Source organism: Anopheles arabiensis, chromosome 2 (genome assembly GCF_016920715.1).
Source record: "Anopheles arabiensis isolate DONGOLA chromosome 2, AaraD3, whole genome shotgun sequence".
Classification (NCBI taxonomy): domain Eukaryota; kingdom Metazoa; phylum Arthropoda; class Insecta; order Diptera; family Culicidae; genus Anopheles; species Anopheles arabiensis.
The window spans coordinates 110,003,602-110,025,011 of record NC_053517.1 but is presented as its reverse complement, the minus strand read 5'-3'; the positions used below and the strand labels follow the sequence as shown (position 1 = coordinate 110,025,011).

Here is a 21,410-nt window from a genome sequence, read left to right as displayed (position 1 = left end):
GATTCTGCGAACGAGACGGCGGCGCACCGCGATAACCCGGTGCACGCAGTGAGACAAAATTGTTAAGGTTGGTAATGGGGTTGCATGCGTTCGAGGAGGTAGAAGAGGATGACGCAGGCACAGGCACAGGCTGATCGGGAGCGAGACAGCGGAACAAAATGGCACACGGAACAAAAACGACCAGTGTGCGGGACAGCAGAGCAGGCGTGCGAGAAGGTAAGTTGAGCTTCATTTCGAATGTTAGCAAAATCGCACCGCACACACACAGAAAGAGACACACTTGTTGGTTCGTTTCGCAGCATTTATTATTTTCTCACGCGCCCCTTCTACTCACTACTTTCTCCTCCTTGAAAATTGATACTGAAAATGAAACAATAATTTGTCTTTTTCTCCTTCTTCTCGATCACGTGCTTTTTGCCTCCTTCTTTTACTTCACTCGATTGCAGGGACCGTGGATGCAAACTTTTCCGCAAAAATTAAACGCAAAACCTCTTCCCTTTTCTTCCACTTTCAGCTTCTTTCACTTCACAATTGAGTTTGATTCTGGTTTTTTTTTTTAATTCCTGATACAATTTGTTGGTTTTCTTTGTGTATTACCACTTTCTATCATTTTGTTGTTTCCACGATTCACACCTTCTTATCGTGCTTCGTCGCCGGAGCGCGTTGGTTGGTTGGTTATTCGCCGTTCGCGTTAAATCAAAAAAGAAAATATATTTAAAAAACAAAACTATCTCTTAAAGGACGGATTAATGTAACGAAAAGTTTAAACATAAAACATCGACCTTCCCCGGTGTTGTTCTCGAGCGATTCCTTCTCCGTTGAGATTCATTCGTTCCCATTCGTACATTCGTCAGAGCCTACTACTACCACCCAAAACACACCACGGAGTTCTTCGTTTCGATTGTTTCCGTTTGGACTACAGAAGGAAAAAAATGGCTCTACTAACTAAAATGCTTAAACTTAAGCACGAACAAAGAAACATCCCCCATCACTCCTATCCCTCTCTCTCTCCTGGATGTGTTTCCTTGTCCGTGTTTTTTGCTTCGCACACATTCGCGAACGTTTAAAAAAGTACTGTGAAAAAAGGACGGGGTCGTTCTCGTTTACGTGTTTTTTACTACGTTGAGAGAGTTTGGTTGGTCAAAAATATTATAAAATAGAAAACTCATTTTCGCTTTCGGCAGTTTTAAAATTAAAATCACTTAAACATTAACTCGGCTTTTGCTTGCGACAAAAAAACACCCTTTTGAAGGCGAAATGCAAAAAAAACCGTAATGCACCGACAACAACACGGAATGGCCTTTTTTTGCTTCGGGGGTTGTTCGGTTCCCTTTGCTTCCCCCCCCTGCAGCCGACAGAGCTCACGGGAAGATTGCGCGGTCTCGTGTTACGGGGTACGCAATTTAACAGTATTTACACACAGGAGCAGACTGTCACAGGCAGGCAGGCCTAAGACCAAGTATGAACTTGGGCAGGGTGGCGCCTTAGATGAAGAATTCCTTCCGCTTGGTCACCTGGTGGCCGGTGGTCGACTGCACCACTGCCTCGTCTGGGTCGAGGGCCGCCTCCGCACCCTTGTCTTCCTGCGTCAGATATTCGCCCTTGTGCCGGTTCATGTACCGACCGATCAGTATCGCCATCAGGATGATCAGCAGCAGTATGATCGCAAGCACACCTACAAAAGAGAAGCAAAAACCGATCATTAAACAATGTTTTTTACAAGGCTGAATCTCAACACCTACTTCCAAGGATGGCAGTATCGGGCCCGTAAGCATCACGCAGCTTATCCTCGTCGATCAGTGGTGGCGGTCGTGTTTCGATCTCGATCGGTGGATGCGTCACCGGTTCCACACCGCAAAAGTCCTCCGTCAGTGGCGTACCGAGCGATCGGACGTTCGGTGGTGGATTCTCCTGGAACAGGAACTTCAGTGGATAGATATCGTCAAACTCGACGCGCGAAATGCAACCCACAAATCCGTCCTTCATCGATTCGTTTTTGCCAATGTACATGTACTCCACATTGTTGAACTGTGCGTCGGCCGAGCCTTTAATGTCGAAATGGTACTCCTGCGGTTCGTAATTGTCCACCGACAGCACGACCGTCGAGCCGGAGTTTTTGCGCGAAAAGCGCACATCGTGGTACTGGCCAAGGCCAAAGTGTTTCACGGGATAGATCAGCTCCTGTCGCTCGAAGCCAAAGTCGAACACCACCTTCAGATGGCCCGAGTTGGACACCATGAGCGTGAGGTACTCTTGCGTGATGTTGGAGAATAGGCCGATCAGGAAGCCCTTCGGGTTGGTGGTGGTAAAGCCGACACGAATGCGCTCGGACAGTGTCGAACGGAAGGCACCTTGGAAGTCGTACTTGATCATGGACGATGATCGCATATTTACACCGATTTCTAGAAAGAAAAGCAGACATAATTGGTGTTAAAAGGATGATCACTCTGTTCAGCAACTCGTAATCAGCAGCTTACCATCAGCACAGATCGGTCCCTTGAAGGAGCTCCAGCGGCAATCGCACGTAAACCCATCGTACCGCTCCGTACACGTGCCATTGTTCAGGCACGGGCTCGATTCACACCTTCCCACACACCCAGCCGACACACCGTAAAGGCCCCGCTCGGCGTACGATCGCAAATCGACCGGTTCACCGTTCAACAGCAACGCCCGAATGCATCCAACGTATCCATCACGATAATCCAACCTCGCACCGATCGTTAGCGTCGAGTTCAGATGCAACGCACGCACCGGTCCCGGTGGTTCCCGCACTTCCGCCTTCGTTGAACCATCCACCACCAGCCGTGCCTCCTTGCGGTTGCGCTCCACGCTCACCGAATGCCACCGATCGTCGTTCAGCTTGTTGCTCATCTCCACGTACACCTTCTGCGTGCCCGTGCCGGCCTGATACTCGAACAGCAGCTTCGTCCCGCCAACAATGTCCAGCCGGATGAAGTCCGTCGGTCCGCGGGCGTGCAGCAGCACCGCATTTTCGATCGTCGTCTTAAACTCGAAGTAAATATCGCCCGAATGGCCCATATCGAACGGGGGCAGATCGATCGTTGCGTCCGCAATGCGGAACGTTACCTCGTTGTTGAACAGACTGTCCCCAGAGCACCGCAACGGCCCCAGTGTGTACCGACCAAGCTTCTCATCCACCGGCGTCCCGGTGTCACCGAACCGTAACCCTCGCACCGGCAAATATTCCTTCTCCCGGATGTCTCCACCATCCTCCTGCCAGTCGAGACTGTTCGCATCGCAGTTGCACCACTTGGTCGGGTCAATACAATCGCCCACCACACCGCACTGACACTTGCGCGAGCCGGGCAGCGCGCCGGCCCAATAGTCCATCGGTTGGTTGTGCCGCGACACCCACCACGCGTACGGTCGGAAGTTCTCCGGATCGGAGGGAGAATTGAACAGCCTCGACGAGCGACACGCGTACGTTAGCGTTTGCCAACACTCCGTCGAACGGTTCAGCAGCGCTTCAATCTGCGGCAAATCCGCCTCATAGATGATGTTCTGCTCAAACGACCCCGGCTCCGCAAACCCATCCACCCGCGTCGTATGCTCCGAGCTGTGGCTCAACACCGTCACCACCCGCCCGTCCGAGTAGAACTCACACGTCACCGGGAACGGTGCCAACGGTCCACTACCATCCACGTCGATCTCGATGCGCTGCCGCTGCTTCACGTCGTGCACGTTCTTGAACGCCTGACAGGACAGCGCGTTCATGGGCGTGTGACAGACCGCCCCTGCGTACCCCGTGCCCGCACAATCGCACGTAAACTCCATCGAGTTTTGCTTGCAGATGCCGCTGTGCTTGCAGGGGTTCGGATTGCACCGATCGACCATGTGGCAGGCGTCGAACAGGATCTCGCCCTTGCAGCAGTACTCTTCCTCCTTCCAGTCGGTCGGGATACGGTAGTTGCCATCGATCGCAAACGATCGCATACAGCCAACGAAACCGTCCTTCGTTTTGCCACCTCCGATGTAGTAGAGAGTGCCGGTCGTAATGTCAATCAGCCTGGCAGGGGAGAGAGACAAAGAGAAACAATGAATTAGAACTCAAATGAAGGCTATTTTTGTGCAAAAAAAAACAAAAGCTTCGCTAATTTCGTAAAACGCCGAAGGATTCTTTTCCCCTTTTGCGTACAGCACGCACACACACAAGAAGCTCAACTCGCATGCCTGAAAGTTACCTGAAACTGTTAGCCGTACTGTTTGATTCGTGTTCGCCATAAGGCAACCTAAATTAAATAAAATTGTTTCATTTCTTAAAGTGAACTAAACATCCTGCACTCTCATCAATCAGACACGATGGCTTCTCTAATCGTTAATCTACCAACCCGTGAGCAACTCCCCTTGCTTCCCCCCGTAACTCACTTGGTCGTCTCCATCGGTCGATCGTCGATGCTCAGCACCAAGCTGTTCTTCTTGATCGTCAGCATCATGTGGTGCCAGTTGCCATCGTTAAACTGCTCCTCGTAGTTGTCCAGTATCGTGCCCGGGTTGTGCTCGTAGTTGTCCTCCTTTAGGCGCACCTTCACCTTGCCCTCCTCCAGGAACACCTGCACCGAACCCTGCAGGAAGTCGTGGTGCAGCATCAGCCCCTTCTCCTCGTACGTGCGGAACGCGAAGCTGACGTTGAACTGCTTCGAGCTGTAGTAACCCTTCAGCTTGGCGTGCGATCCGCGCGTCAGAAACGTGACCGGATTGATCGGTGGCTCGGGACAGTTGTACGTGACGTGCGTCATTTTGTACCGCAAATGTTCCCCATCGTAGAAGGCGTCCTTCATTTCGCGAATGAAGTTGGTCGCGTTAAAGTGCAAATTTTCGATACACCCGGTAAAGTTGTGCTGAATGACGAGCCCTTCCTGAAGGTTCGGTACACCACCGATATAGAACTGAAAGAGACGGAAAGCGATAACATAATTAGTAAGGTGTCCATCATCTCTACTATTCTACCCCTTCCCTTACCTCCCGGTTAAGATTAAGCTTATCAAACTCGCCCTTGATGCGACGCTGTACGATCACACGATCCACGCTGAAGATGATATCACGCCGATTGCGCGAAATCACCACATCGTGCCAGATGTTATCGTCCAGCAGACTGCCAACGGACAGGGACGTCATAATCTTCGCCCCCAGATCCACATTCAGCACCATCCGATTGTCCTTGATCTGGAGCGCAAAGTAGTCGCCCTGCGTTCCACGCGAGTACAGCAGCACACCGTTCGGGTGGGCCGTTTTGAAGCGGAACCGGATGGATTCACGCGTTGCAGCTATCGGATCGCGCAACAGATCGTACCGCACCAACCCCGTGCCGTTGAAGTAGATGCTTTCGGACTCTGCAAGTAACGAGAAGAGTGTGTTTTAGAGCTGATATCATGAAGGGACAATGAAAAGAACATGTTGCGCACTCACCATAACGACATCCGTACAGCTCCGCACGCAGCGAGATTCGGTTCTGCCAGCGCGTTGGATTGATGCGCACCCACTGCGCGATGATGGGCACCTCGAACGAGTTCATGCGTACGGAATCGCCATCTCGATTGCCCTTAAACAGCTGCAGCGCATAAGAAAAAATACAGATTAATAAATCGGTTCCTTCGTTCGAAAATGACATTCGGGAAGAACGAAGAACATTGAACGGTGATTTACGTCGGGGGATCGGACAGAAAGGCGATCCAACAACTCACTACACTACTTGGGGCTGTCTTAGAAAGTTGTTAAATTCATTACACAAATGTTAATGCCATTTTACTAGTGTTAATCACAAAGAATCATTCATTCTACATTCGTTTCTCATGCTTACATTAGTGATAAGTTGTTTAATGATTCTACACACATTCTTCTACGCATTTTACGCCATTGTCGTACTGGTTAGTTACAAAACAGTTAAAGTTCTTGATACTTTAATTCTATTTCAACACAACACATGCTGTCATCACAGTCTGCATCCGGCCAAACAGGAAAGTAAAGGACGGACCGTCCTCGGGATGGAATGTAAATTGAACTTTACACTGGCTTTTGCAGACACACAAACGTGTTACAGAGAGGGATACGGCAGCCTGTGGCGCAAGGGACATAACACATCCGGGAGTACTGCACTTTGAACAGACGGACAGACAGACAGACAGCCGGTCGCCGGTTGGGGGGTCTGTGGCACTCCTTTTCACTCAAACTTTACCTGCTCCTCTCCGCTACTGTCCGTGACGGATTTCCACAGCTCCCCATCGTCCGAGTACTGGACGATGTACTCGGTGACGCATTCGCTCGTCGTCACCCGGCCCGCCGTCGCTATCTTGCGCACCATCTTCCGCTCGCCCATGTCGATCGTGAGGAAGTGGAAGTACGTATTCTCGACCGGTGTCCATGCCGATCGGCCTGGACGGTTGGCGGCGGCGTTGATTAGTAGTGTAGGGAGTGGAGAAAAGCCAAACCATGTCCCCACCAATCGGGTTAGTACGACCGTGTGTGTTGTGTGTGTGTGTAGATCATGCCAACCCAGTTCAGAGTGGGCGTTTTTGTTTTTGTTTTGAGGGATTGCAAGAAGGGATTGTTTGTTGTTAATTGTGGCGCAGTGGCGAATGTCGATTGTCGATTGATGTTGAAACAAACACACGCCACACATCCCAAATTTAGCGAGCAGCAGTGTAAGAGAATAGAAGAAAAATATTATCCAATTAGTTAGGTGTGTATTTTTGAGCGTCTTTCTTTTGGTACTAGCTGTAATAAGTAATAAAGTGTAAATTCTTTTATAATGTCTTATATGCTAAACACAACAACCAAACACGCCGAAAGACAACAATCACCAAAAAAAGCATAAAAGTAATGTGGTTAACGACTCTTTAAAACCCAACACCAACCAGACACCAGAAGGAAGCCTTTACACACGAAGAGAAGAAGCAACCGTTTAACAAAGACCCGGAAATGACCAGTCCAGACAGAGACAGAGAGAGAGAGAGAGAAAGAGAGATACAGAGAGCGAAGAAGTGTTTAGAATTAGTTTAGAATAATGCTAATATGTAAATGGAACCCGATTCGTGCCGAAATGAAACGCACGCCATACCAAAAAGCAATACCATCCCCTGTCCGTGCCATTTGGTGTGAGACAAGCATTAGCGCATGGGATTAGTAAGATCGTTTCCCCCCAAAAAATAGAGGCATACGATCGCGCGAATGATCGTTTCTTCCGTCCTGTTCCGTCCGTTTGTTCTTCCGCGCCCTTGGTTACCTTGGTGTTACCACCCGGCTCCCGGTAGTCGATGTAGTCGAGCCCGTTGAAGCCGTAGCTGATGCTGTACTCGGTCAGATACTCGTTGCTGTGCGGACGGCCCTGCGTTTCGATGCGCGTGATGTTGCGCACATCGCCCAGATCGATAATGAACTGCTGGTCAAAGTCGGACTGCTGGGCGGTCCAGGAGTAGCCACCTTTAAGGGGATGGGGAGGGGGATGTTGGATTATAAGGGACAAGACGAGAATGTAGGCACGAGACAACAAGGCAATTTTAGTAAAAAAATCGATGAAGAGCGAGCATGAATGGTTTGAGATAAAGACAAAGACAAAGACGATGACTGTGGTAAGCTCATGTGATGATGACGTGGCGAAAGATTAAGAACGATTATGTAGTCAACGGATGAGCCCTCCTGCACGACGACCAATTTAGCAGATTAACTTTGTAAGAAGGTTTGCACGCTTTCTCACGCTTAACTACTGTTTCCGCCCGTGAGCACCGGAATTTATTGAACCACAGACACGGTCGATGTGTGCAGAAGTGGTATTGAATTTCTTCCCCTCTGATTTATTCTTTCAAGGAAACTCCCTCCTTTTCTACTGCCGAAGGAGAGACACCAAAAGGAGGACCTTTCTTCCCTTACCTTTATGAAGCTCAATAACAATAAACCATCCGTAATAAACCGACAACTGGGCTTTCCGTTGCTTATGCAACGCGCCGACAAGCCGACCCCTCCGAATATCCCCTCGATGATCATACGACACACCCGATCATACTAGGACGAACGGCGGAAACCCCTTCCCTTCAAGGACCGACGATTGGCGACATGCGACAACTTTCTGCCGCACTGCTACTACTACTACGTCGTGCACTCCATTGTTTGAAGGGCTCTTTTTTGCCCCATATGAAGAAGAAGAAGAAGAAGAAAGCAAAACTGGGACGGCAATAAAATTTCGTCCATTATAAAGGAATGGGTATTGGTTCGAACCCTTCAGCAACCTCATCATCTCCAGCCGGGTATCGATATCGAGTGTCGAAAAGAAGGGGTTGATGCTGCCTGTTGTGGTGTAAATTGAAACATAAGCGCACTCAACCGTGTTGCAGCGCCCAAACACATACAACACACTAAGCATGCCATGGAGACGAAACACGGGCAGGATAATTTGTGGCATTTGTGGCGTCAACAATTCGGAAACTCCCTACAGAAATACTCAACCCCCTTCTTGTTTTGTGATTAGTTTCCTAGGCGTAAACCGTATCGAAAAGGAAGAAGAAAAAAACAGAGCCCAATGATGATGAAAAGATCATTATTAAAAGTGCCACCAGAACTAGAAGCATAATTTATGTACATCGATAAACGTTGCTTGCAAAGGGAGCGTATACGCACCGGTGTTTTCCTAATTTGAAACCATTTTTGAATATGGATTGTTTCCGCCGTTTGCCCGTCACACCTCATTGAACCAACTCCAGGAGCCACTTATAGGTGTAGAGGACACTCCAGAGTTTGGATGTTTATAAAACGTTGATAAACTTCAACAGCAGCTGCACCACCATATTGAAGCCGCCATAAACACACACACACACAAACCTGGGCCTGGGAGAATAATCAATAGGCGCCAACGGAGACTCCAGGCGGTCGGAGATGTGTCGCTTCCGATGACCTCCGAGCGCGCCCAACGGGTGGCACACTGCCAGATGGTTCGGTTTTATTGCCATTTTCTCCACTCAGTCAAAAACGCCAACTGCGCGATGAGAGTCGATCAATATGAATGCGGAAAAATCCTTCCCTTGTTTGTGTACTGTTCCTGGCCTCCTTTGATGACGCTGTTACATTCTCAGTGCAGTAAGGTACTCTAGAGGTAACTGCAACACGCGCCAACCACACCGATCGTTCTCACCTGATAACACAGCGCAACATTACACGCCCAACATTTTATACACGGTTTTCCCGCATTGAAATGCACATCAGGTGAGCGGAGACCTCATTTTCCCAAGCACGGCGGGCGGAGGGCGTGGGGGTTAAAATAAAAGATAATTATCTTGCCACCTGCCATTTACGCACAGAAGGAAAGGAGAATTCTTTAAACTCCAGTTTTGCGAAAACCCATCCCTCTGGGGGGCTGGGGGGGGCAGTAATTTTACCCGAAACATGTTTTTTGTATAGCATAGCAAACCGTATTGCGTGATGCATCGAATTAACTTCTAACATTAGTTTGCAGAGGGTTAACTTTAGACAAAACATTTAAATGGTATCATCCCTTTGTCCCTCCAGAAGCAATGTACGGGTTTTTTGGAGGAGTTGAAGCGTAACCACCAAACACCAGACAATGACGACCGCACGAACCACCCGACGACAGCATGTCATAAAGCCAGCAGCACTGCCAACATTCGCCAACATGATTGAGTTTCGGGCGCGGTTTGTCATGCGAAAGATACACACACACACACACCCATTCGGGTGCCTTCATTATGGATCCAACAAACGGGAATGGGGCAAACAACAAACAAATAAATAAAAAGAAACCGAACCACACACGTCCTTACGTGGACGGTGAGATAAGAGGCATTGCACTAAGGCACGGGCTGGGTGGTGTCCTGGTGCGGCCTAAGGATTCAAATACGATGCGGACAGGCTACGTTTCCTTGCGTGCCTGTTACTGACAGCCAACAACCAAGTCACGACTGGTGAAATTTATTGCCAGAATTCCATCCTGTCCTAACTTGCAGCAAACATTTCTTTCTGGGTCAACCGTAGTCGTCACCGTCGCCAAGGCAAGGAAGAAAGTTCGTTTACCTTTCGTTACTTACAGACTAAATTCGTGTATTTTTCTTATACCATCAAAAAAACAAATTGCCCTACATTAACCTAGCAGAGTAAATGGCCAGAAAATGTTTAACTTCGAGCTTATATCGACAAAATACCTGTCTCTCTCTCTCTCTTCTACGTTACCCTGTGTTACCCTTCACCGTTTGCTAATAAAAAATCATCGTCTTCCCTACCCCTCTTCCCTCACTTGGACTTCTTATACTCCTTGCTAATAATACCCTCGCAATAGTTCTCATCGATCGCTAGCAGTGGTCTGTGATGCTCCACAAGCGTCCGGAAATCAATCACCTCAAAACAGTTGCCACTCAGATCCTGCTCCGCCGGCACGTTCTCCAGCGACACCGCCACGCAATGGTCCCGATCGATCAGCGACTCCTCGAAGCGCCAATTGCCCATCGGTTCCGAGTTGACGCGCAGCGTCGTATCGCACACGACCCGGTCCCGTGCCAGCACCTCCGTCTGGATGCGGAAGCTAATCTTCCTCAGATCGACCGTAATGCCCACGCCCACGTTCTTCACGTAGCTCTCCTTCAGGCACCAGTTGCGCATGAACGCTTCCAGCTGCGCGCTGGCGTCATCGCGGCCGCGTATGTAGCGCCACTCGTCGTCGGAGAAGTTGCGCGTCATCAGGCGGAAAAACTCGTCCAGCGGTTTGCCCCCACCGTACTCGATCTTCATCACGTCCACGCCTATCTTGGGCGTCGGACTGGTGGTGGTGGTGGAGGTGGTATCCTCCAGCCGCTTCGTAGCCATGCCGGCCAGCACCGCGTATCGGCCCTGGTGCGAAACGTTAAAGTCGACCGCCACACCCTCATTCTTCAGGAACGGTTTGCCTTTCGAATCGCGCTCGAACTTGATCTCGTCGTACGCCAGATCGGTGGCCAGCTGGACGAACCGGCGCATCATGAGCCGCCCGATGAGGGACGCATTGAAATCGTCCCGGAACACGAACCGCTGCAGGGTGAGCTTTTCCTCCGGCTGTATGCAGGACGTCGCTAGCAGCAGATCCGCCAAACTGGGTCGCCAGCCCGCGAGGTCAAATGCCCAGCGAACGTGACCCCCATTCCGCAGTGACATGGTTTGCGTGTGGACTGCGAGAGAGCAAGCAGCAGTGAACGTTTCACCAAACACACGCACTCACGCACACAGAGACACACACAAATGGCTGGAGATTCTTGGTTGCACAACGCTGTTCACAGATTCTTACGCACAGCCTTCGCACAGCATCGCTCCGCCCGACTATTAATTTATCTGTTTACAGCTCATATTTTCTAACAACAATATGCTCGGTCTGGAACGTGCTGTGCTGTATTTGTTTATTTTTCTACACATTTCTTTCGTTCAATCGGGTGGGCTGCTGACGGCTGACGTTTAGCTTCGTCAAAAAGGTTAACGAAACGCAACGATGACAGCAGCGATTTCGCCCCGAGTTTGCCGTGAGTTCGCCAGAGCCGTTGCGTTGAAGAGGGCAGTTTCAAATTCAATAAAATGAAGGGATTTAATTATTTCAGTCTAGATAATGTGCTCCATATTTATGAATTTCGAAGGAACAAAAACGATTAAACAACTGAAAATATCGATTTTTTGCAGTTGAAAATCTCAGCCGTGAACAATACAGTGCCTGCCAGATTTAAGCCCTCCAACAGTGCATCACAAACACAAAAGCATTTTAAAAGCCGATCGTGATTAGGCACACATTATTAACGTTCCTCGTGTATGCTTTTGGGTTGTTAATAATTTAAGCACATTTAATGCGTGTGGTCCGTGAAACCTTTAAAGTGCAGGCACGTGAACACCCATACGGGTGTCTTGCCGGTTTCGAAGTGACAAGTCCGAAATATTATCACCTCTTGACCCCTATTTGTGTTGCAGTTGGTCTCGTGTACAAGAGGTTAAATTAAAGCGACATCTTAAAGCCCTCCCAAAGCCAAAGGCCTGACCTTAATCTGATGAGAAGATTTAAGGATAGTAGGATGGGCCGTTCGCCTTTATTTTTGCTTTCTATTCTCCCCCCTGCACCACATTACGGTGGATGTCTTTTGTTAATTAATTCACCTACAGCAGAGACTCGTCACTAGTAGACTCGCTTGTGTACACGCCATAGAAATAGATACACTTGACTAGGCCGCCGCAATCATGGCACAATACCGGCACGAGCGCGTTGGCGTATCATTTTCATCCAACCTCCAACCACTCCGACGCCGACCATTCAGCCGTAAAAATGGCCATTAAAGCAAGGAAGATATGTTTACCCACGATACACACACACACAGGCGACCCATCCTCTTTCTAGCGTAGAGCGTACCCATCGATCGGAAAAACTTCCATAATTTCTTGAAGAGAGGCAGCACCACACCACACGTGCGTAGTTGTATCGACACACACAAAAAATGACTCACTGTTTGGTATCAGTTAAGCAAAAATTTACATAATAACCTGTCGTCCTACCGTACCGCCGGCTCCATAGAACCGTGTGCGCAATTTGCTGTTCATGCGGCGGAAAAGTGTGCTAATTTAAGGGCTAAACTACACACACACACCACGAAACCACCACCCACACGCGACAATGTTTTATCAATTGAAGCGCACACGCGCGCACTCCCCTTCCCCCTTGGGCGTAGTAAAATTCGGCCATTTCCTAAGGTTTCCTCCTTCCTTTTCGGCAAACGATCCATGACGGTTTGGAAGAAAGCGCGGCTAATGTTACTTGTTTGAGAAGTGAGCCAGCAACCAGCAGCAGCAACGGCAATAGTAGGCCGTTCTATTTTTGTTTGCCGGTGTCACACGACCCTTGATGTGTTCATACCGCGGACAGATAAACGACGGGTGCGTTTGAAACGGTTTTGTTACAACATAAACATTCTACCTCTTTTTTGGGATACATTCCCGAGCGAAAGTAATCTCAACAAGATCCTAATAGATCTCAAGATCAATGGCCTCTTTCGGCATAAATTAGCTTGTCGGATAAATTAAAGATGAACGTCCATGGAGCACCAAAGTGAACCCACTTAAGGCTACAATTTCATCTCTAGAACAGATCTTAACCCAACGCTCACAAACAAGATACACTTTCTTGCACTCTACGCTACGACCAAAGGCAATTAGATGATCTAATCAAGATCTGTCGAGTGAAACGTTTTCCAACTCTCCGCAGCACCGCACCGCACTGCACCGTAGACTGACGCGAGTCTCATTAGCATATGGATGAGAAATTTGGAACCGTACGTACGTATCATGCGACTACCATCGCCCCTATATCATCTTTGGCAAACGCATCATCACCAACCTTTACGCCATGTTGAGTGACACGTCGCTGTTTTCCGCTGCAATGCCCTACAACCATGCGTTGTGTGTGAAACATGCTTCCCCTAGAGCGCAAGGAAGTAGTTGTTGGATGCCCGTCCAACGCATCCTAGCAAGCAATGATGCGATGATGATAAACTACCGGTGACACATCCAATCATCGTTGACGTACAGGAACGTGCTGTGTACTACCGCCAACGTTGCTATAGTTTCCAATAATTACAACCCAAAGGTTTCCACTCGGATTGTCACCGTTCGTGGTGGTCACTCCAGCGGAACTAAAAAGCGGATCACAAACAGACTGACTGGGGTGATGGTGCTGGTGGTTGCAGTGACGTAGGCGCTAATGGGTTGCAGCATGGTGGTGTGGTGTGCAATTGCAACTTGCAACTATTGCCACCCCACCGGGAATAAGTGTGCGTCCAGCTGTGTTGTGCTGCGCTGAAGTAGTTGCAATTTTCAATCAACCAGACAGGAACGGGTAGGAAACGAACAAACAAAAAAAAACTGCATAGGGAGTTGTGGTGCCATATGGTGAACACGCGACACTTTCCTCATTTTTCCGCATTTTTCTTTTGTTTATGCGTGGCTCAGCACAACGCCCTTTTTAAAGTGCAAATAATTAACCCCCCCATCGCGCAAATGAAGGAGATGCGCTTTGCAGTAGCAAAGCTTATTTATTTTTCCACAAATTTACACTCCCACCGATCCCCAACAATTCCGGATGGCCGTATGGAATCGTATCGGGGGCCAAAACATTGGGTACGAGCGATGATGTGATTAATCGACGCAATGGCAATAAAAAGTCATTTTCCGTAAAGAGGAGGTCAAGTTTTGCGTAATAAACGGCGCAAAGGGGAAAGAGAGAAGACATCTAACATTTATCGCTCCATTTGAGATTGGTGTGGTTTTAAAAATAAAATTCATTAAAATGCAGAACCCACCACCCAACGCTGTACTAATGCACATCTTCTTAGTGCTTCTTTTGCTGCTGCTGTATACAGTGCACGTCATGTAAATGATCCTAAACAAAAACAAAACACACCAGGGCGAGAAAGCACACCACACCGGAAGGAAGATGGGCGTAGGAAGGAAGTGAGCAGAAATTTACAGTTAAATAAAACACTGACAATTGTAGACAAGAAACATACACACACATACACACGGGAGAAGAAAAACAAAACAAACACACACATATGTTCACATGTAGGTACAGCAAAACACGCGTCGAGAAGTCGAGAACGCGCAGGAAGAAGGAAAATATATGACCTCACACAAAAGCAAACAGGCACATAAATCATATGCTGCACGATAGAGAGATGGAGAGCCAAGGTGTTTTTTGGCGAGGAAAGGGTGGAAGGAATGCGATAACAAACAGTGGAATAAATACACTAAGAAACACACTCGTTTTTATAGGGCGAGAGAAGATTGCGTGTGGTTCCGATTCCGGTGGTTTTGGTGGAGCATTTTCCTGCCCCAAAAGAGGAAGGAAATCTTTTTACGCAATTCCCAATTGAGTGCAAAATGATGCGTTAAGAAGAGTTCTGCTTCGTGTATAAAGAAACTATGAAACATTGACGAAAGATTCGTTTTGTTGATGGATTGAGAACAACCAGAACAAGCGCGCAAACCCAGAGGAGGATCATTCCAACTGATCGATCGATTGATCAGAGGTTCCAACAAATTCCAGACATCTTTTCCAAAAAGAAGCTCAATCATCAACCGGATTCCAAACTTACCGTTTAGCCGTGCATTTTCCGGTCCTCTCTCACGCAGCTGGGAAGTTGCCGAAAGGACGGCGTGCTCCAGCAGCGGTTCGTTGCAGTCATACTCGGAGTAGGAGTCTTTTTGATAATATTCTGCAATGAAATAAGAAGAGACGGGTTTTTGAAAGAAAGGCAACAAGAAGAGTGATATGAAATTCAATATGAGGACACCATATAGAGGAAGGACCACACTGCGTCACACATTTGCTTACTTAACGCCATATTCTCCATTAGTAGCGAAACGTCCACGATCTGGCTATTGTAGTACTGTGTGCCCGCATTTTTTGCTTACCTTTCACCCCCCTCACAGCTTCACACAACCGTAAAACAAATGCATTAACGCGCTTCTAACGCGAGGACCTAATGGACAGACAAACACAGCCTAATATTGCTTCTAAAAGCCACCTTCTGCCTTCCAACTAAGCACCAACTCAGCTTCCTTCCTTCGATAAACTGATTTCCGACATCCTTTGAATCGCTTCCGCAGTAGGCTGTGATGGCGCTGGTAGCGCACTGTCAAAAGGCTCAAGCTATCAAATGCTGTTCTTATGAAGGGAGCGGAAAATGTGACGCGTTTAGATCTTTTGCCATGGCGTACTTCGATTGGTTTCGTAATTAAAAACGAATTTTCCACCCGATCAGCACCGACATACGTGAAATTCAATCACCCGCTCGCTGTCCGGTCGATTCGATCGTAATCGTAAAGTAAGTTTATTAAACGTTGAAATGAAGCACCAGAAGAGATGATGATGGTGTGCAACGATAGTTCGTTTCTCTGTAGGTCATACATCCATAGGGAAGCGGTTTTGGGGTTGATAGATTCCACGCTTTTGTCTTCCCGTTTGCGTTAAGTGGGCTTTGATGGTTTCGATCTATGGGGAAAACTATGGTGCGTTTTTCTCAATGGCGGGAAGAGGTCATTCAGACGTTTTAGGCAATAGCTAAAAAACAAGGGAAGAACACCCTCTCTGAACCCTCTATTCCAATTTCTGTTGTGGATGTGTTTTTTTTGCTTCTCCTTGTTCTGGAGAGAGAAGAAAATCAATTCCCTTTCGACCGATCGATGGAAGCCCTATAAAAACAAACGCAACCCATTTCGCTGCATAATGGAGAAAATGAAGCACCAGGACTTGCCTCCATAGTTAAGTGTCTCACTCTTCCCGACACTAGAGAGATAGTGTTAGTGTGTTTTCTGTTTTAGTCCGGACGATGTTGGCCTCATCGACAACAATGTGCGAATTTTGTTGGGTCGTTTCATTTTGCTAAAACACCACACAGCCACTGCCATCATATTCTCAGCGTTAAAGACCCTTTTACATACTGTGACCCTTCCCTTAATATGTATTTTTTCCCTCATTTCACCCTTGTGAGAAAAATCCACATAAATCACACAATGCTTCGACGAGTGCCTCGGGGCAGAGGAGAGATGGAACCCTCCCGTCGGTTGGTCACCAGAACCAGAAGCAGCACCATGTACGATTCCTAGGTGTCGACGTGTATCGCCGGGGTGAGAGTGCTGTGTTCCTGGGGCTGGAAGGAATACTCTTCTCCCTTTTCCGAGGAGCCAGTGGCAGTGGCCGTAATACCCGAGGGCTACTTTTAGTGGCCACAGAAGCGCAAACAGCACAAAAACGACCGTTACCCTTAAGGCTTTTTGTTGAGGAGCAGAGAAAAGAAAGGGGGTTTGTAATGGAAGAAAAAAATCAGTCCCTTTAATAATGCTGCGAGCAATATGGGATTGTTTAGTGAAAGAATAATAGATGCATTTGAAGAGATGCTCATCCTAAAGCGATCAATTTCTTCGCTAAAAGTACAGATTAATAAATGGGAGGCTGATGCATCTTGCTGAAACTCATCCAAATGTTTCCTTCAGAATGAGTGCCTCTTTCATTGTTTGACAAAATATTAAATTCTTATTCTATTTTCTCCTTTTGCTGTAGTGCTGGGTCAGTGTACTGAGCCCGAATGACATTTTATTGCAATAAACATATTGAAACCCCGTTCACGCACGTGCCCACGCGCTCCCAAAGAAAACCCTGACCAAAGACAACAAAAAGTGCTGCATTTTCCAAACCAAACTAGGACACGTGGAAATGAAATGCTCGGTTTTCCCACCCCCCCCCCCACCACCTCGGGGGATGTAAACAGTGTTCCGATATTTCCAATGTTATTTATTGTTCTTTACATAGTTCACAACCAACCAACCCGCAGCAGCAGCAGAAAGGGGTTGGTTGCAAAGACCAATGTTTGCATTAGAAAAACAACCGGGACCGGAACGACGAGCGCTGGAAAAGTAAACGTGCGACTGTCCCAGGTCCTGGCGGTGGTATATACTGGTTTCGTCCACAATAGAGTAAAAAGGGGGAAAAGCCCAGCGCAAATCCTTGCCAGCCGGACCCGGGTGCTAACAGTTGTCTCAATCGATTGTGCCCGATTGTGGGTTTGTTGAGTTGGTCGGTTGGGTTTGAACGACGAGGTGACAAATTGATTGGAATCTAAAACTTAAAACATGTTTACTGACAGGATAACTGTAACTATAATCCTCCGCTGGGGCTTTAAATCTCTGTGCTATTGAAATGCACACACAAAAAAAGTGGAAAGAAAATATAGCAACTCATACACTTATTGAGATTAATATTTGTACACATCAATCAAATCATCCTCTTCTCACTCTTGGTGGTGGTGCTCTTGTTACCTGATGACTAATCCCCGGCGGACAGAGAAGAACAGCTGTTCCAACTCTCATCTCGCAAAACCCCACCACCAAGAAGAGCAGGCGAAATTCATCGACATCGATGACACGCACCATGGCCTGCTCCGATCCGCTCATGCTCTGCGCGCACAACACAACAGATGATTAATTTACGGGGCACCATTTGTAAGAACAAATGGAAAACATCATGTTTGCCCGTGTCAATGCGGATTTCGCGGATTTTGTCCGTTTTTTTCTTACGCTCATGTGTCAATGTTTTACTGCAGACGCGTGTCGAACATCGATTTTAGACCGCCCGAAGATGGGAAATGGTACCCAAAAAAAAAAAAAAAAACAAATTTATGAGACATGCTGCACGGTGGTTCTTCTTGGGCTCTGAAAGCGTGTGACTTTTAACGAATCTCGGATGACTTTCGATGAAGATGAGGTAATAAAAACACAAAACCCTCCCTCTCCTCTAAAGGGCGCACGTGCGGCAGATTAGTTCTCCCGTACGCTGTCATTCTCGTGTTGTGGCCGTTTTTGCCTGCCGGAAGCTGATGGTGAAAGATATTATTGATTTTCCACGAAACCGGCAAAACCGGGAACCCGCACCACCACACAACCATCGTCAGCAGTGTTTGTACAATCACTACTACCACTACCATGGGTTCCGGTGATGCTGCCGGTGATGCTGGATCCAGACAAGGGGGTCGAGAGTTTTCCCTTCTGGTTTGCTCTTTTCACAGGATGAGTGACCGGCCGGGAAGATACGGTTGCCGGTATGTCTGTTCTACTTTCTCGCAAGAATATTCTTCACACGCCGCACACACCGTGCTGCGGGACATGCGCCAATCCGGCATGCTGATGATGATGGTGGTGGTGTGCGACACAACTGAATGAAGCAGTACGCGGGGACAGCAAGCCAGCCAGTGCGCAGCATCCGTGATCCGAAGTTTTGACAGCTAACGCCAGACACCTCCTCTTCCGGGTCGCTGATGTTCCGGGAGTGCGCTACGCGACCAACGCCAAACACGTGCTTGCGCTTACGCGAGACCGTGTGTCTGGACGCGCGGTGTGTGTGATCTATTAACACACACACATGGATACAGGCAGACAATTGGGTTAGTTAGAAGATCATGGTACAAAAATAGGAAAGAAACGCGGGGCCCCGTCCCCGGGGGCAGACAAGTGTCTTTTTCCATTTAAAAACAATTAAAACGGTACCTTGGCGATGACAACCTGCTGCTGCTGTTGTGACACACGACTCGTAGCGTTTTGGGTTATGTGTTTGTCTACCTTTTGTGGGATAGGTAATGCCGAAAAAGACATTCATTAGGGGAGTGGAGAATAGATCGAGTGTCTCGAGGAAAATCTATATTTTACGACCTTTGTGACAAAGGCGGCAACAAGCACACATCTTTACCTAGCTCACTCTCTCTCACTCTCTCTTTCGAAGAAAAGAAAACATACGAGCACGGGACAAAATTCCTCTTGTGGTTATTTTAAGCCTTTTCCATTTCCCAAAAGAGTGCGGGTTGTTTTAGTGCTGTTTTGGCATTGTTTTCCGTACTTTTCCTCTCATGCAAAGAACAATTATTTCAAGGTTCATTCGCAAATTTACTAGCCGATTGTTCCATTAATGCAAAACCGAACACACACAATATCCCACAATCGAATTAACCCGCTGTTGTCAGCGCCCCAGTCAGTGAGAATTGTCCAGGCAGACCCCACGCGAGCACGATACACGCCCATAAAAGACTCACAACGACCACTACACGACAGCAGCAGCTCGCGATCAGTGAGTCATCCCATTGATCAACGCGCGCGCCACTTAAACAATACACACACCTTGCTAAGCGCGGGCGAGGAGTGGCTGCGCGATTAGATGAAAGGAAATAAAGACCCAGCGAGTGCACTTGCACTGGAGGATGCAATTTTTTTATTTACAAACATTCCATCCGCTGTCGCGGAAGCAAACTTCCCAAATCAAAAGCGATCTAGTTGGCAGGTTGTAAATATTGTACACACGCAACGCCTTCCAAGGTGTGTTGTGTGTTGGTGAGGGTCCGCGTAACGACCGTTAGTTTGTACACGTTTAACGCACACACACACACAGAGACAAGAGCATAAACTCGAGACATATCGCGCCGCACAGAGTTCTTCACAGTAGGCGCAACAGAATAGCGCGAGTGTGATGCGTACGAATAGGTACGGCGGCGGATGGACGCGAAAGACAGCGCCAGGTGAATATATATGTGTGTGGTAGTGCTGGTGGTGGATAGCGCCCTCCACTAACACCAGTGCAGCAGCCGCAAGCGCTTCGAACCAACTCCCAACATTCGTCCGACGGAAGGGAAATCGGGCGTAGTAGAGAAAAACACAACCACTGAGCGGAACATGAAACATTGTGTCCCCCCCTCTTCCCGAATGTACGTACCTGCAGAGATTATGCTGACGGTGATGAGTAGTAGCCAAACGGTTTGGCCAAGCGGCACCATGCCGCCTAATGATTTTAACATTTTTGTCGTCTTTTTATTAGCTGCTCTATGCGGAGGTGTTGCGATACATTAGGCGTTGTGTGTTGAAGAGCCAAAAAGTGCCGCCACACTCGAAGCACCGGAGGACAATGAGACGGTTGGCGCTTTCTTCACTTCCCACCCTTTAAAGGGTGTGTGGATCGTTGGATATCTTCTTTTTGTCACAACACACACACACACACACACACACACACTTGAAGACACAAACACACGCTCGCAGGGGAAAAACCAGTTTCGGATTTCTTGTGGAAAACAATATTCCTCTGCCTAGAAAACCGGCCAATGGAAAATAAATGTAAGTTTACACAACTGAGCGCCACACACACACACACACTCTCACGCACGCACACTAACGCACGGTGAAACAGGTTTTGGGAAAACAACAACGGCCAGGAATGTTGCACAATGGCACGAAACAGGGCGTGGAGAGGGGGGAAGAAGAACAACTATTCCACCCGCCGACGGCAGGGAGTTACTTTTGTTAAGAAACTCCCTAGTTCACACTTTGCACAAACGCCACACACAACTGCAGTACAGAGTGGCGCTGCTCTTTCACACGACGGAGCTCGAGGTACGCACGTCTGCACGCTTCGAAGGCGACAACTACACACAGAAAAGGGTTCCCGCGTGTCCGTACGACTAGCAGGCGTAGCTCGTGCAAGGGAGAGCAGTACAGTGCACAATGGGCTGAACTGGAGTCGCTAAATCGGTCAAAATATGTTTTGTTAATTGTTACGTTGACTGTGCTTTAGAATATGAGTCATTAATTGATTAGTGCTTTTCTGAAGAGCTAAGACATTATTAAAGATTTACTCCAGAATAAATATGGCCCTATATGGAAAGACACAACAGTAAAAAATTAAATTTAAGAAATTACATATTTTTTGGACATTTATTGCGACAACCACCCAGTGTGCACTGTGGGCTTTATGATTCGAACATATGGTAACAAAATCCTACCCACCAACTTCATACCATTTTACGAGTTTGAATGCGATTGATTGTTATTCTGGAAGGATTTTGTGAGTATTTTAACGCAAT

The 21,410-nt window shown here is 47.9% G+C and overlaps 2 protein-coding genes across 4 annotated transcripts; both read right to left on the bottom strand.

Moving 5' to 3' along the window:
• Nucleotides 1–280: 280 nt before the first annotated feature.
• On the bottom strand, nucleotides 281–20,995 carry LOC120908693 (neurexin-4). 3 transcript variants are annotated; one of them, XM_040319973.1, is made up of 9 exons: nucleotides 20,270–20,995; nucleotides 15,111–15,230; nucleotides 6,194–6,390; nucleotides 5,428–5,569; nucleotides 4,981–5,351; nucleotides 4,387–4,907; nucleotides 2,478–4,027; nucleotides 1,743–2,402; nucleotides 281–1,675 (listed from the first exon to the last, which is right to left on the bottom strand). In XM_040319973.1, exons 1-9 carry the CDS (start codon nucleotides 20,349–20,351, stop codon nucleotides 1,485–1,487), a joined length of 3,834 nt encoding a protein of 1,277 aa, XP_040175907.1. In that variant the 5' UTR covers nucleotides 20,352–20,995; the 3' UTR covers nucleotides 281–1,484. The 3 variants fall into 3 exon arrangements, with proteins under 3 accessions (XP_040175907.1, XP_040175906.1, XP_040175908.1); XM_040319972.1 differs by lacking the exon at nucleotides 6,194–6,390 and adding an exon at nucleotides 7,241–7,437 and having other exon boundaries at nucleotides 20,270–20,994; XM_040319974.1 differs by lacking the exon at nucleotides 6,194–6,390 and having other exon boundaries at nucleotides 20,270–20,994.
• Nucleotides 9,878–13,202, bottom strand: LOC120908732 (L-aminoadipate-semialdehyde dehydrogenase-phosphopantetheinyl transferase). Its single transcript, XM_040320045.1, has one exon. The coding sequence runs from the start codon at nucleotides 11,143–11,145 to the stop codon at nucleotides 10,252–10,254; it is 894 nt and encodes a 297-aa protein (XP_040175979.1). The 5' UTR covers nucleotides 11,146–13,202; the 3' UTR covers nucleotides 9,878–10,251.
• Nucleotides 20,996–21,410: the final 415 nt, after the last annotated feature.